At 38.8% G+C, this 13922-nt stretch overlaps 1 protein-coding gene across 2 annotated transcripts in view; it reads left to right on the forward strand.

The window, feature by feature from the left end:
• The window catches only part of PRKD1 (protein kinase D1), a 103724-nt gene that overhangs the window by 67405 nt on the left and 22397 nt on the right, over window positions 1-13922 (forward strand). Inside the window, exons 1-8 of one of the 2 annotated variants that reach the window (XM_081208108.1) lie at window positions 833-965; window positions 1479-1655; window positions 1821-1981; window positions 5455-5478; window positions 8088-8295; window positions 10196-10273; window positions 11783-11984; window positions 12596-12719. In XM_081208108.1, the coding sequence (XP_081064234.1) occupies window positions 1601-1655; window positions 1821-1981; window positions 5455-5478; window positions 8088-8295; window positions 10196-10273; window positions 11783-11984; window positions 12596-12719 (852 nt within the window). In that variant the 5' untranslated portion in view covers window positions 833-965; window positions 1479-1600. Of the gene's footprint in view, window positions 1-832; window positions 966-1478; window positions 1656-1820; window positions 1982-5454; window positions 5479-8087; window positions 8296-10195; window positions 10274-11782; window positions 11985-12595; window positions 12720-13922 lie in introns of those variants that run through there. The other variant, XM_081208107.1, reaches the window with a different exon arrangement.

Below are 13922 nucleotides of genomic sequence, written 5' to 3' on the forward strand. Positions count from 1 at the left end.
ATGGCTCTTACTCAATGATATAATTTGATAATGGACCCAAAAAAGTTGGCAAACCCTGCAATTATGGATTAAAAAAATACAGATTTACATCCAATTTGCATGAGCAACACAGTACATGATGAAATTTAAGGCACAGAAAGACTGCTGGTCAGTATCTTTCCCTGAATATGAATTCTTCCTATGAATGATACAGCCTTCAGTGATTGAGCCTGAAGTATCAATAGATCCTTTGTGCCAAAGTAGGATTTCTCCTAGTGGTTGGATAAGGCTTTTAGTAATGTCATAGGGTTGGGATTAGAAATGAATGAAGTTCAATCTAAGCTGTAACTGGGGCTTCCATTGGTAACAATTGTTTGGTTTTATATAGAAGAACTCATGATTGAAACCAAAGAAAATCCAGAAATCTTTTCCCAATATGTTTTTTTTTACTCCCTGCTATTATCAGTTTCTCCTGCCAACCTAGCAGTTCGAAAGCACATCAAAGTGCAATTAGATAAATAGGTACCACTCCGACGGGAAAGTAAACAGCGTTTCCGTGTGCTGCTCTGGTTCGCCAGAAGCGGCTTAGTCATGTTGGCCACATGACCCCGAACCTGTATTCCGGCTCCCTCGGCCAATAAAGCGAGATGAGCGCCGCAACCCTAGAGTCGGCCACGACTGGACCTAATGGTTAGGGGTCCCTTTACCTTTACCTATTATCAGTTTATCTGAGCTAAACCACTTGCTGAAAAAGAGTAGCTTTGTAACGTAGTAATATTAGGCACAGTTAGGCCTCCATAATCGTCGTCATCACATTTCATTTTAAATTTTTGGGAAATCTTTTCTTTCACCAGCTTCTGCAACATTTGAAGACTTTCAGATTCGACCCCATGCTCTGTTTGTTCATTCATACAGAGCACCAGCGTTTTGCGACCACTGCGGAGAAATGCTGTGGGGTCTTGTACGGCAGGGACTCAAATGTGAAGGTAAGTTAAAGATTGGCCTCTGTGCAATTGCAAAAGAAGTCTCCAAATACGTTGCAACTGATATAAATGCTCAAAAAATTCTGGGCAGCAACAAAGAAATCAATCAAGTTTAGACCATACAACCATAACCCCCCTCCTTGGAAAATTCTTTATGCTCTCTCTTATTTTATTATGATTAATTCAGTAATAAACCACTTTGAAGTCTTACTACAATCAACTGGTATATAAATCTTGCGAAAATAAATAAATAGTACTAATTACTACTGAGGTTCATGCTCAGATTTACAATCTCATTCACTTCTATTGGAGACGTCTGCTTTTATGGGATAAAGAGGCTACAACAGGGGGTGCTGCTAAGGTGGGAGGAAAATCATTAAGCTTGACTTAGGCATGCACATTCAAATGTGCATGCGTATTTGTGCCCACCTAAACATATCTACCGCCTGTCCCCATACATGCTGCATGATTTGGTAGACACAATTGTTCTTTTCCTCTTTCATGTACCATAACCAGGTCATCTCCAACTAAACCATGCTTTCAGTAGACCTACTGAAATGTAGGGAAATGCAAGAAAACGGTCTGCTGGTTGCCATCAAAAGAGTTCACAATGACACCTCCTTTTATCCCTGATCCAAATGCAAGCCAGAGCCGTCCTAAGGAAGCACTCTGAGCTGGCTCAGGAAATCAAGGGTTAGTGCCCAACTTACTGAGATACCACCTAAACTCCACACTGTTGAATAAACTTGCTTATTCAAAAGCAGGCATTTAAGAAATCCTTTCCAAATTACTAGTTTTCATCTGTTGCTTTAGATTGACATAATCTGAAATCAGCATTATTATTTTTTTAATTTTCAGGATGTGGCCTAAACTACCACAAGAGATGTGCATTTAAGATCCCTAACAACTGTAGTTGTGTCCGGAAGAGACGGCTTTCAAATGTTTCCTTGACAGGACTTAGTAATATCAGGACAGTGTCTGCAGAACTTTCACCTACTACTACAGATGAAACTCTCCTGGTACAAAATTTATAAATATTAAACATAGCAGGTTCTATAATAATAAATGAATGACTTTTGAACACTTGATCATTGCTTTTCCATAGTAATCATGCATATATATTTCCAGAAATCTGCACACAGTAATATACCATGAAAAACACACACCAGTTTTTATGTGCTAGACTACTGCAACAGGGCTGGCTCAAGACTTTGTCTTGATGATATGAAGGGCAAGATGGAGGTCCCTCCTCTTCTCATATATAGAAGCTGACTGGACAGATATTGAATTCCACACAGATGGATGCTCTTATCAAACATTCCTTGTGCATAAGGAAGTTCCACTGTGTTCACAAAGCTCTCGTGCATGCATATGCTTCCTTATTCACCGATTTATATACTGGCACCATACATGTCGGCCTGACAGACACTCACACCTGGTAAAATTTTAATATAAATGTTAATGTGCAAAATATTGCATGCCATAATCAGCTAGCCTGCCACAGAAAACGAAAGCTAGATTCACTCTTAATCAGCTTTAAAAACATCTATTACTTGCACTTATCATGCTAGACCTATATAGATTATAGTTTGAACTATTACATTAATAAAAATAACAAAAGATCCCCTCCCTTATCCAAAATACAAACATTGCTCTAAATAAACTCTCATGGGGTTTAAAAAGTAATTACTTATACATTCCACATGTTTTCTTGCATGTGCATCTTTCCCATGCATATTTTTTCTCAGTGCACTCCCCCCAAATACATATTTTACCAACTGAAACTGTTTGAGCTTTCTTTTTCTTATAGAGTCACATTCCATATTTGAGCTGTAATATCCATTAGAACAGAGTCTGTTTATAATATGCCAGCACTAAAAAGCTCCAATAAGAATTATGAGCACCCACTGTCTTAGCAAAGTCTGAAGAATAATAAGGTTTAAAAAACCCTCCGGTGTAATTCCTGTTCTCTTAATGTGATATGTTGCTACTTAGTTGCATGCATGATTAAGTAACGTAGCAACGCAGCCCCAATAAATAAGGTCACTACAGGAGTGTTGTCAGCATTCTTTTCATATTTTTTGGGGGCGCATAATAATTGTCAGTGAATTTTAGTGGTCTTAGCGATGAAGGTTCAGTGGTCTTAGCACTGGAGCTGTTATTGTTGTTTAGTCTTTTAGTCGTTTCTGACTCTTCGTGACTCCATGGACCAGAGCACGCCAGGCACTCCTGTCTTCCACTGCCTCCCGCAGTTTGGTCAAACTCATGTTGGTAGCTTCGAGAACACTGTCCAACCATCTTGTCCTCTGTCGTCCCCTTCTCCTAGTGCCATCAATCTTTCCCAGCACCACTGGAGCTATACCTGGGTTCAAATCCCCATTCAGGCACACACATTCATTGGGTTGGCCTTGCTATACTATTGACTCTTCCCAATCAGTTAACAGCAAGACCTGCGAGAGGAACCTGCTGACAGGAATTGCTGTGGAAAGGAGAGCGCTACAGCTCAGTAGAGCAAAGGCTTTATCTGCAGAAGGCATCAGATGACCAGATACAAGTGAGAACAGGCTTTCCTAAGCTTTAATAGTTGCATGACAAACTTCCCAGGCTGCAATTTTTATTTTTTTCTCTTCTACACAACTATTAAAGCTGTAGGAGCTCTGTCCACCCTTTGCATCTGGTCACACCATGAAGGCTCTAGGTTCATTCCCTGGCAACTCTGGATAGCAGGATTGTAAAATACCCCCTTTTCTCTGATGCCTTGGAGAGTCATTGGTCATCAAAAGTAGGCTATAGGCTACTAGGGTAGATGAGAAAATTAGTGAACTTACTTTATCTCCATATGGAGATAAAGATAAAATCTTATAAAGCACACTGCACGTGGAAAGTGAGATGTAAGAATAATAAAGAACAATTATAATAATTAATACACAGAGAACTAAAGAGCTGTAGGGCAAGCCCAGGGGCTTAAGGACACTTACTAGGATTTCATTGTCTTCTTAAGGGTCACAATCTGCCTTTAAATATTTCTTCCATGTCCCAAATGACTTACTACTGTGACAAATCAGAAGCTCACTGTCTTCAACACATGGAAGTACCTGCAATGTTCCTTGGACATTTCCAACAATAGTTGGGATTTATCACTGGGATGAGTGTTTGAAGAAGAAGAAATTTCACTAGACAATCTCAAGCTCTTTGGCTTGGTCAAAGGGGCTGACACATTTACACAACACAAATTGCTGTATTTCACTACAGGACTTATAACAGATTTATTGGCAATTCAAGTGGCAGTAAGGCCATAACCTAAATAAGAATGTGTAAACATTTGCATTGGCACCTTTGAAGAGTTCAGAAAGTCCCGTTGTAAGACATATTTTGCGAGATTGTGCCAGCATAGCTCTTGGGGCACTTCATACAAAGTGCTTTTGTTCTGATGCAGGAAATCTTAAGTGTGGGTGAGACATTACTTTCTCACATGTCTTTCTCATGTGATACGTGGCAAGAATACAACGGGGAAAAATGATTCTTGCTTTAAAATTGTGCATTTAAATGTATATTCAAAACATTTTATCTGTGTTGTGAATACCAGTCAAGTATTATTAATTGAAGTTCTATTATTTGAAAATTTTCAGTTGATTCCACAAAGGCATGGACACCCAAGAATGGTAACCTGCCTTTATCAGTGTATCATGGTAGCACCTGATAACCATGATAGCAAAGAGAGGAGTGACTCTGGGATAATATTGGACAAGTCCATTTGCAAATATTTTTTAAAGCTTCAGGATAGATTTCATTTTAGGACAAGCACAGTCTTCTAAGATAAGTTTAGAGGCAAACTTCATCTAGACAAAAACAATAAAACTAGATATTATTTACTTAAAGTTAAATAAATGTGTAATCCTATGCATGTCTGCTCAGAAGTAATTTCTATTGAGTTCAATGGGACTTATTTCCATGTAATTTTGTACAGATTTGTAGCTTTCGACCATATAAAAAATGCCTATCTATATCTCCTAGATATGCCACCATCTAAACACAAGAAGGGAAGTATCAGCAGGTTTGCAGAAGTACACAAATCAGTAGTGGGGGTGGGAAAACTATAGCTCCTAGTTGGAACAGGGGCATTACACACTTCAACATTTTGTTGCAGGTCCCATTTGTTGGAAGTACATACAAAAATCAGTGGGATTAACCATCTTTTTTTGTAATCCAAAGGTTCTATACATTTTGTTTTTGACAATGTTTGAAAGTTGTTTTCATTACTAAATAGTCTAACCCTCTGAATCCTATTTGAAGCCCCAAAGGCAACATATTTAAAATATGCAAACAAATATAATAGAAGTTTGAACAAATAATAGTGTTGGTAGATAAATGCAGACTGGTTAAACTTTTTTGTTATTATTTGAACAATTGAACTTTATATTTGCTTCCCAAATAACATGGCTTTATGTTTTGTTTTTCTCTGTTTGTTTTGACTGTGGTCTTCCTTATCTAGATTCCTACAAGCCCTAGCTTTGAGGTATGTACTTCTTTTATACTCCTGTCTAATATGGCTAAATGGTAAATGCTTAGCAATTCAAATTTTGCAGTGAATTAATTTCATAATGAAAGTAGTGCTGTGCCACATTTCTTTCATTTGGAAATGTGGTCATACTTTTCATGTATTTTGATCTTAAAATGTATTTCCAACCCCAAAATTAGAAGTTCAGATGCTCTTTTGTAGTTCAGTCTTGGGTGATCTCCAACTAACCCGTTCTCAGAGTTGACTCACTGAAATCAAAGGAACACAAGAAGTCTGACCATTGGACTATTCTAGTTCATTAGCATCCACACACACTGGCAATGGCTCAAGCTTGGCTGTAAAGGATAAAATACGATATTCCTTTGCAGGCACATCTTGAATTCAAACCACACCAGTAAAAGAACTCTGTAGGTTTTGAAGTCACTTCAATACCCGCTTTCGGCAGAGATCAGCTATTTCTCAGGAGTTTAACTGTTCACAAAAGGGCTTGAAGTTACCACTACTCAGCTGCCTGAGTCCATGAAAACCCACATGCTACATAGATATGCACATGTGGTTGGTGCTCTTTTTCAAACAGCAGCTCTGAAGCTGGGGCAGGGGCAAACAATTACCTCCTTTGCCTTTATAAGTCATATGTTCAGTCTATGACATCTCCAGTTAGAAAAGACATTGGAGAGCTCCTGCTATATGTTCGTATGACGTGTGTGTGTGTATCTGTGTGTTGGCTGTTTTTTATAAGTAAAACCCACAAACGGCTACTTAAAATAAAATAAATATAATTTCCAACAATAATAAAGTAGTATACAATTAAAGGCTCCTGCAAAGCTCACAACTTTAATGAAACCACTGATAATAAATAACCAAAAACAAAAACAGCATTTTCAACCAACCCAAGAAGTTCAATAGCAGCACAGAACATCGCTCCCAAATAAGCTAGCAAAACTAAATAGGTGGTAGCTTCACAGAGGTCAGGTGGCAGTGAATTCCTATGATGTGGGGCCACCAGTGAGAACTCCCTCTTGTGCCTACCAGTTTCATTGGTCTTAGTAGTGGACAAGTGGCTCTATCTTGATCTTATGGTATGTGTGTAGGCAGTCCTTCAAACAGCTCTGACTCAAGTTTTTAAAGGTAGTATTTTAAAAATATTAATATTTTAATAGACATCATAAAATTGTCTCTCCAGGCATATTCCAGGTTTGTAAGTCCTAAATGAACCAAGTAACAGAGAGAACAGACAAGCCATTGTTGCTATTTAGCAGCTGTCACTCTCTTATTTCAATCAATATTTCAATTCATCCACAAAGACCTTGCTGTTGTCATGTCGAAACAGATGCCATTGCTTTAGATGCGTTGTAGCTTCTGTTAGGCTACACAGATCTCTTTAGCTAACTTTTTAATTTTGTTGTTAAAAAAGGACACAAAGCCGAAAAATCTTTTAAAATTTGATTTTCTCCTAAATTGTACCGAAGGCAACATACCTTGCTTATTTTTAATCACATAAGTACAATACAGCCTGTCTAATAATATTTTTATGGCTTGGGTTGAATCAGCTTTACTGAAACAGCTGGGCAGCTGTCCAATTAAATATCTGCACATGTGAAACCTTCTTAGGATTTGCAGAAGGTGCTTGAAATACAGTGCTGTCCAGTCTAAAAGCAATATACTTGTTGAGAAATAATTGTACTGATTTGCTTAGTGCCTGGAGGGGTTGCTGGCTTCTGTAGTTTCCATAATGTAATCTAGTTAAGCAATTGTTTCCTGGTAAGTGTCCAGGCTTCCTGAGTCAGGAATCTGGCTGGCTACCCGGAAAAAAAAAAAATATTCACATCTCTCTTTAACTAACCACCAACACATTGGATAAAGAAGTATGAGTCCAGAGCAGTAGATCTTACTTTTAGCAGGCATTTTTACAATAAATTTGTATTTTCTGAGAAAAGCCTTAGCTCTTGCCCTACATTGTTAGAAATATAGAACTGTAGAGTTGGAAGGAACCCCAAGGGTCATCTAGTCCAACCCCCTGCAAAGCAGGAATGTCAACTAAAGCATCCATGACAGATGATCATCCAACCTCTGCTTAAAAACCTCCAAGGAAGGAGAGTCCACAAAACTCCATCCAATGACAAAGGTGGTATTTTGTAGCTGTCACCCAGCTTAAAAAAAAACTTAGCTAATTGTGTTTCTAATTGATTTATTACTTACTCAATTAATGCATAAATTTGCATGTGTTAAGGTCTGAAGAGGAAAAAGCATATCTCATTTTAAAGTATACTGAGTCAATCCGTTCTGGGGAAGAAATGCAATGCAAAAAATAGCAACTGTGCACCTAGTCCTTCAGCAATGCCCAAGACTTTCCCTGACATTTCTCGGTACCACACTTCCCTGAAGTTTGATTATCACAACGAAAGCTGCCATGGAAGGCGTGGGAGTGGAGAGAGCAGTGACAAGCCCATGCAATGGCTAGATAGATAAAGATATAGATAAAACATACATGTGCACATATGCACACACACACAGCCAAATTTGAATGTGCAAGGTATATGTTTGTTAAAAACAGTGTCTGCTAAAATGACTTTTTAAACATCTGCCTCCATATATGCACATTCTAGCAAAAATCACCTCCGGAGTCTTTTGGGAGAGAGAAGAGATCCAATTCACAGTCATACATTGGGCGACCTATTCAACTTGACAAGATTTTGCTTTCCAAGGTTAAAGTGCCTCATACGTTTGTGATCCATTCATATACACGGCCAACGGTCTGTCAGTATTGTAAGAAGCTACTCAAGGGACTTTTTAGACAGGGATTGCAATGCAAAGGTAAGTGTATTTAAGAACTCAGAGGAGCTCTGTCATATGCTCCCAAGAATTCCAGTTATGTATTTTTAAAAGTTCATATGTGTGTTTTTGTTTTGCTGCTGCTACTTATGGGGTTGGATCCAGAGATAAGTGCATGCAGAAGTTGCCTCTGTCTAATCTTGGGGGATCCCCTTCCCCCATGCTAAGCCATTGCATGCAACAAGGACCCTGACCTATGGCAAGGATGGGAGGCTGCTGAGGGTGGAAGGAAGGATGAGAAAGTCCATTTCTGCCAGTTCCCTGCTGTGCTCTTCAGAAGAGCTGTGTGGGACATGGAAGCATTAGACCACAACTTCTGGAAACCCTACTGCATCAATTATGACTTTAGAAATTTCACCATATATTGACCACAGACTCATCTGACATTGACTATAGCCACAGGAGGTAAAAAAACAAGATTATTTTTTTTAATGAAAACATGAAGTTTTGAGCATTCATGCAGAATGGTAGATTGCACACAGCTTTGATAATACCGCTCTCATCATTAGTGGGCGTGACCTTTGGCAATCAAATCAGCTGCCAAAGTAAGGCTTTGGTTCATTGACCCTTGAAGATAAGACAAAAATATACAGAAATATGCAAGGCTTCCGTATACCTTCCTGGACCAAAACCTCCTAAGGAAAAGATGCTCTTCCTGAGAACCTTATTTACACAACATTCTGCTTTTTCTGTTTATATATAATCTGTGAGTAATGTGATTCTGCAGGGGTGCAGAAAAAGCACAGTATGTGGAATTTGACATAGAATTCAGCTCAAAATTTCAGCTTTAAGCTGTAAACAAACCCTCCATATTTTTTGGCCTTTATATCTGCAAAAATATGCTTGAAACTGAATGTGCAATGCCTATTGAGATCTCAGTAGTGGGCAGGCAGCTGCAGGCTCAGTAATAAAACCACTGACTACTTGTCCCTTATCATAGCCAGGTAACCCGGACTAAATACATACTTTTTCCATGGCTTTCCTAGACCCCCTAAGATGGGATGATTTTATAATATCTGCTATTATGTGGCTTTTGTAATACTGTTGTACTGGTATTTATGTTGTAACTCTGTTTTTATGATACTCTTTTTTATTGCTTTTCTTTTGCATTTTTGGATACTGCTCAGAGGTATTTAAATGTTGAATCATGTAGAAATACTTTCAATTAAATGAATAAAAAAATGCAGATCACAGAGTTCAGATTTTTTGTGCAGATTTCCCCCCCCCCCTCTGGAGGTATAGATGTGGCTAAATGGCATTTTTGTTAAAATATGGCATCGTTTTTTTAAAAAAAGTATTCAAATAAACATCCTGATGACTGACACCCTCCAACTACGTATATAGATTTATGGGAAAGTATGCTGTATTCTGGGGAGGGGTGGGAGGGGGGGAAACCAATAGTTTTGATAATGTCATGCTCATTTCCTGTTTCTTGAAAATTATTATTAATAATAATATTTTTTTAAAAAGGAAAAAAAATGTCATTCTGTATACTGACTCATGTAAGATACAATGTCAAACCACATTTGGTGTTGTGTGAATAAGTCCTATCATTCAGCCGGAAAAGTAGGGTTTGCATTTGCCCTGCAACCTAGGATCAAACCATGTTTTACAGTCCTGGTTCACGGGGAAAATGCAAACCAAACTTAGCAGAATTGGACGCAATGGAAGGGAAGTGGGGAATTGCAAGTGCAGGTTTTGTAAGCCTGAGGTCTACCCCACGCTTGTTTACGTTAGCACCAAAGCAGAGTTTGGAATTATGATCAAACCAAAAGAGACCATCTTACAATTATCTTTTGTTATATGCTGCAATGTACAAATCTCGACACCTGTTGATGTCGCAGTATCATTGGCTGAAATTATGCATCTTATCTTTAATTAGATTGCAGGTTCAATTGTCACAAACGCTGTGCACCCAAAGTGCCAAATAATTGCCTTGGGGAAGTGGCCATTAATGGGGGTAAGTTGCATTGAAGCCTGTAGCAATGCATGTTCTAAAAGCCTATTGCATAGAGAGAAGACACTTAGAAGTAGATGAGGGGTTATTTTTAAAGAAAAGTCATAGGTTGCATTATACACTTGTACACTAAAATATATTGAGAATGAGTTGTCAATATGATGCTTTAAAATGTGACAAAGTGAGCATATTTTTTAGACTTCCTGAGTTATAAAGACTGGAAAACCAATGCAGGTTAAGTCTGGAACATGTGAGTCTTCTACTTTATCTATGTATGTAAGTAGTTGCTTCTTTTATAAAGGCAGAGAAGGAGGGTCATATACCTGAATCTCATGTCAGACAATCTAGGAAGAGGAATACAATATTTCTTCTATATAAATGTGTGACTGTGTTCTGGACAACTACAAAGAGGGGAGAAGGGGTGTCTCTTCCTACCCCCTCTCTTCTCCAGTGTCTGGTAACATTCCACCATGACAAAAAAGGTCCCACTGGCCCTTTGAAAATGTAGTTTTATACCTAGAGAAAACTTTAGGAATCCTAAAACTTGCCTCTTCTTTGAGATAAGTATTGCACGTCCCATAAAAGCTCATATCTGAGCCCTCGGATAAGCAAGTTTCACCAGCATCTCTAGATGGGCATTTTGCTTGCATACATTTAGATTCATTTAGTGTTCTATCCCCAGTAGAAGTTCCCCAGAACCGATTGTGTCCTCTTTCTCTGTGTGTAGGCAGTCATTTCTGTGAAAGCAAGCTCTCATATGCCACTGTTAGAAAGAGAAGCATTTCTCCTTGCCTTGGTGGAGGTTGTTATGCCTGCCAAATCCTTGTCTTAGGGAAGTGCCTTGCAGGAAACGACAGAAGAGTGTTTGTCACCGAGGATTGTCATCCATCCAAGGATTACACAAATGTTTATTAAAAGTTCATTCCATAGGTGGGAAGCAAGATTAGTAGAATTATAAATAAGCAAGGATCATTGGGGAAAGACTCAACAATTTCCTCCTGGCACAAAACGTGTATCAGCAGATAGAAATGAAACTAGAGAACTGGCCCCATTCCACCAGTGTGATGTTATTTCTGGATAAAGCATAAAAGAAAATGCACTGGCATACTTAGCTGCAGTGTTCTAGATTCACTCTTGATGCTTAGAAAAATGCTATTTTTAAGAAAGTTGAGGAGAAGTGTTTGAAGCCCATATTCCAGTATTACATGCAGTAATTGATACAGTTTTGCATTTTCAACATTTTCCGCTGTGCTATTTGCTTTGCTTTGTGGGAATTTTTGTAAAGCTTTAGCTGTTAGTTAAAAGAAACTTCTCCATCCCATTCTGAATACACTAGACATTTCCCCTCCCCCAGTAGATTTCTCAAAGCTATTTTAGAATTAAAGTCTTGGTTGTTTGCTGGAAATGCTCTTTTAGAAGCAGTATTCATATCTACGAGCTTAGTTTCATGCCAGAGTTAACACTGGATCTGTTTTTAAGGCTTTCACAATAATGTGGTCAAAATAATTCCAGATTTGCTTAGCCCGGGTGCTGAGTCTGATGTTGTCATGGAAGAGGGAAGTGATGACAATGACAGTGAAAGAAACAGTGGACTCTTGGATGAAATGGAGGAATCTGTGGGTCATGATGCTGAGATGGCAATCATGAACCAGAATGACAATGGAGAAATGCAGGATGCTGATCCTGACCAGGATGAGAGTAATAGGATGATCAGGTGAGTTTTTGCACAGCACATAGTTGAACTTGTTTCCACTGTTACCTCTGCTAGCTATAAATGTCAATATATCACCCTAGGAGTAAGGTGATAGGTTTCACCTCTAGTGAAACTTAACATGGCACTAAAAATTTAGTGTCTCCTGCAAATATTAGTGTATAAGAATAGATGTGGAAAAATGCAGATCCTGCCCACAGTCCAACCCACACATTTGCACCCCTGTGTAATGCCCTTGTTGTGCCAGAATAATGCTACAGTTTGTAACCAGAGCCATGTATAAATTTTTATTGTTTATTTAGTATATTTATGTCAGCTGCTCTTCCTCCAAAATCCCTCAGAATGGCATACATGGAGTGTGGGAGGAGCTACCTAATGCTTCATTTGCGTGTCATTTTGGTTGGCCCAGTAAAAGTATTGCTCTGATAGGACTTTTTTCTTATGGAATTTTTCTTATGGGCCAACAGTACTAGCCTTACTCTTTGTTTCTCTTGTTCTGTTTGTTCTCCTGGAGACATAGCCATAGAGGACAACAAATTAACGTATCTCACTTTAGAAAGATTTGTTTTGCATGTTTATTAAAATCTATTGACTGGTGTGTGGTTTCTTTTAAGCCCTTCGACAAGCAACAATATTCCATTAATGAGAGTAGTGCAATCTATTAAACATACAAAAAGGAGAAGCAGCACAGTGATGAAAGAGGGGTGGATGGTTCACTACACAAGCAAAGACACTCTGGTAAGAAAGATGTTAAGCAAAAGAAGTCTCTGAACATCACTGATAAATTGTGACTCCCAAATGATTTTGGTGGTGCTTCCCTCATTCTCCTTGACAGTCAAGGATTACTGCACGTGTACAAAATGCCTTGAGGCCCTCCAAAGGCAGACCAAGGCCACAGAACAAAATCTTGAGCAGAGGTATGCCTGAGCAACTTTATTTAAGAGCAAAAGAGTCTTTTAAAGAGAGAAAGTCAGTCATGTATGCTTGCTGTTTCAGACTGCAGAGTGGAAACTTTGAATGTGAACAGCTTGAAGTATGTTTTAAGGAAGATTTGCTACCTTTGTCAGGGCTAGATTAGACTTCAAAACAAACAGAAGGGTCAGATTTATCCCTGGCATGCTGTAGAATGTGAAGCACTTTGAAGGAAACCAAATCAAGATGTGGAAAACAGCTTTCATCTGACTATCTTTTTTGTTGTTGTTGTTAGATAAAAAGGAAATCCATAGCTTTCATAGGGCACATTGAGAATTATAGCCCTGCACAATGCAATGCAGTGGTGCAATGCTGTAACATGAGACACTTTGAGATAAGACTTTGGAGGAATGATATTGGCCAGTTTCCTTCATATCTGTTGGACCTGGAGGGTCAGTCCAGTTTTGTGTTATACCTTGGACAAAGCAACTATTTTTGTACCTTAAAATACCTTGGGTTATGTTGCTCATGGAAACAGACTTAAAAGCATCTTTTTCATAACTATGGTCAATGTCCTAATTACATGGGAAACTGCCTTATAATACAGATTTACACAATTGGTCCATCTGGCTCACTATTGTCCTGACCGTCGACTATGCTCCTTGGCTTATTGCCATGACATTATTGCCTCAGTTTATGCTGGCACAGGAAGAAGACACATCATGGCAGCAAACATTGGCCATATCTTCCAAGGCCCTGGGGCTGCATGAGAGGGACACAGACAAGAGTGGTGCCTTTACAACTCAAGTAAAGTCAGATGGAGCCCTAAGGTGCTGTCACTGTGCAGGCCAGCTATTATGCATGAAGGAGGAAGGAGCATTTAGACTCCAACAAAGTCCTTTTTCCCCTCTTGATCATTCTGTCTAACCTGTGATGCACAGGTTGATCACCTTTTTAGCAGAATGGGTATAAATGAAAGGAAGTCCTATATTGAATGGGCTTGCAGGCTCTCGCTATTCTATTCTCAGT

The sequence above is a fragment of the Podarcis bocagei genome (assembly GCF_964188305.1).
Source record: "Podarcis bocagei genome assembly, chromosome: 1".
Taxonomy (NCBI): Eukaryota; Metazoa; Chordata; class Lepidosauria; order Squamata; family Lacertidae; genus Podarcis; species Podarcis bocagei.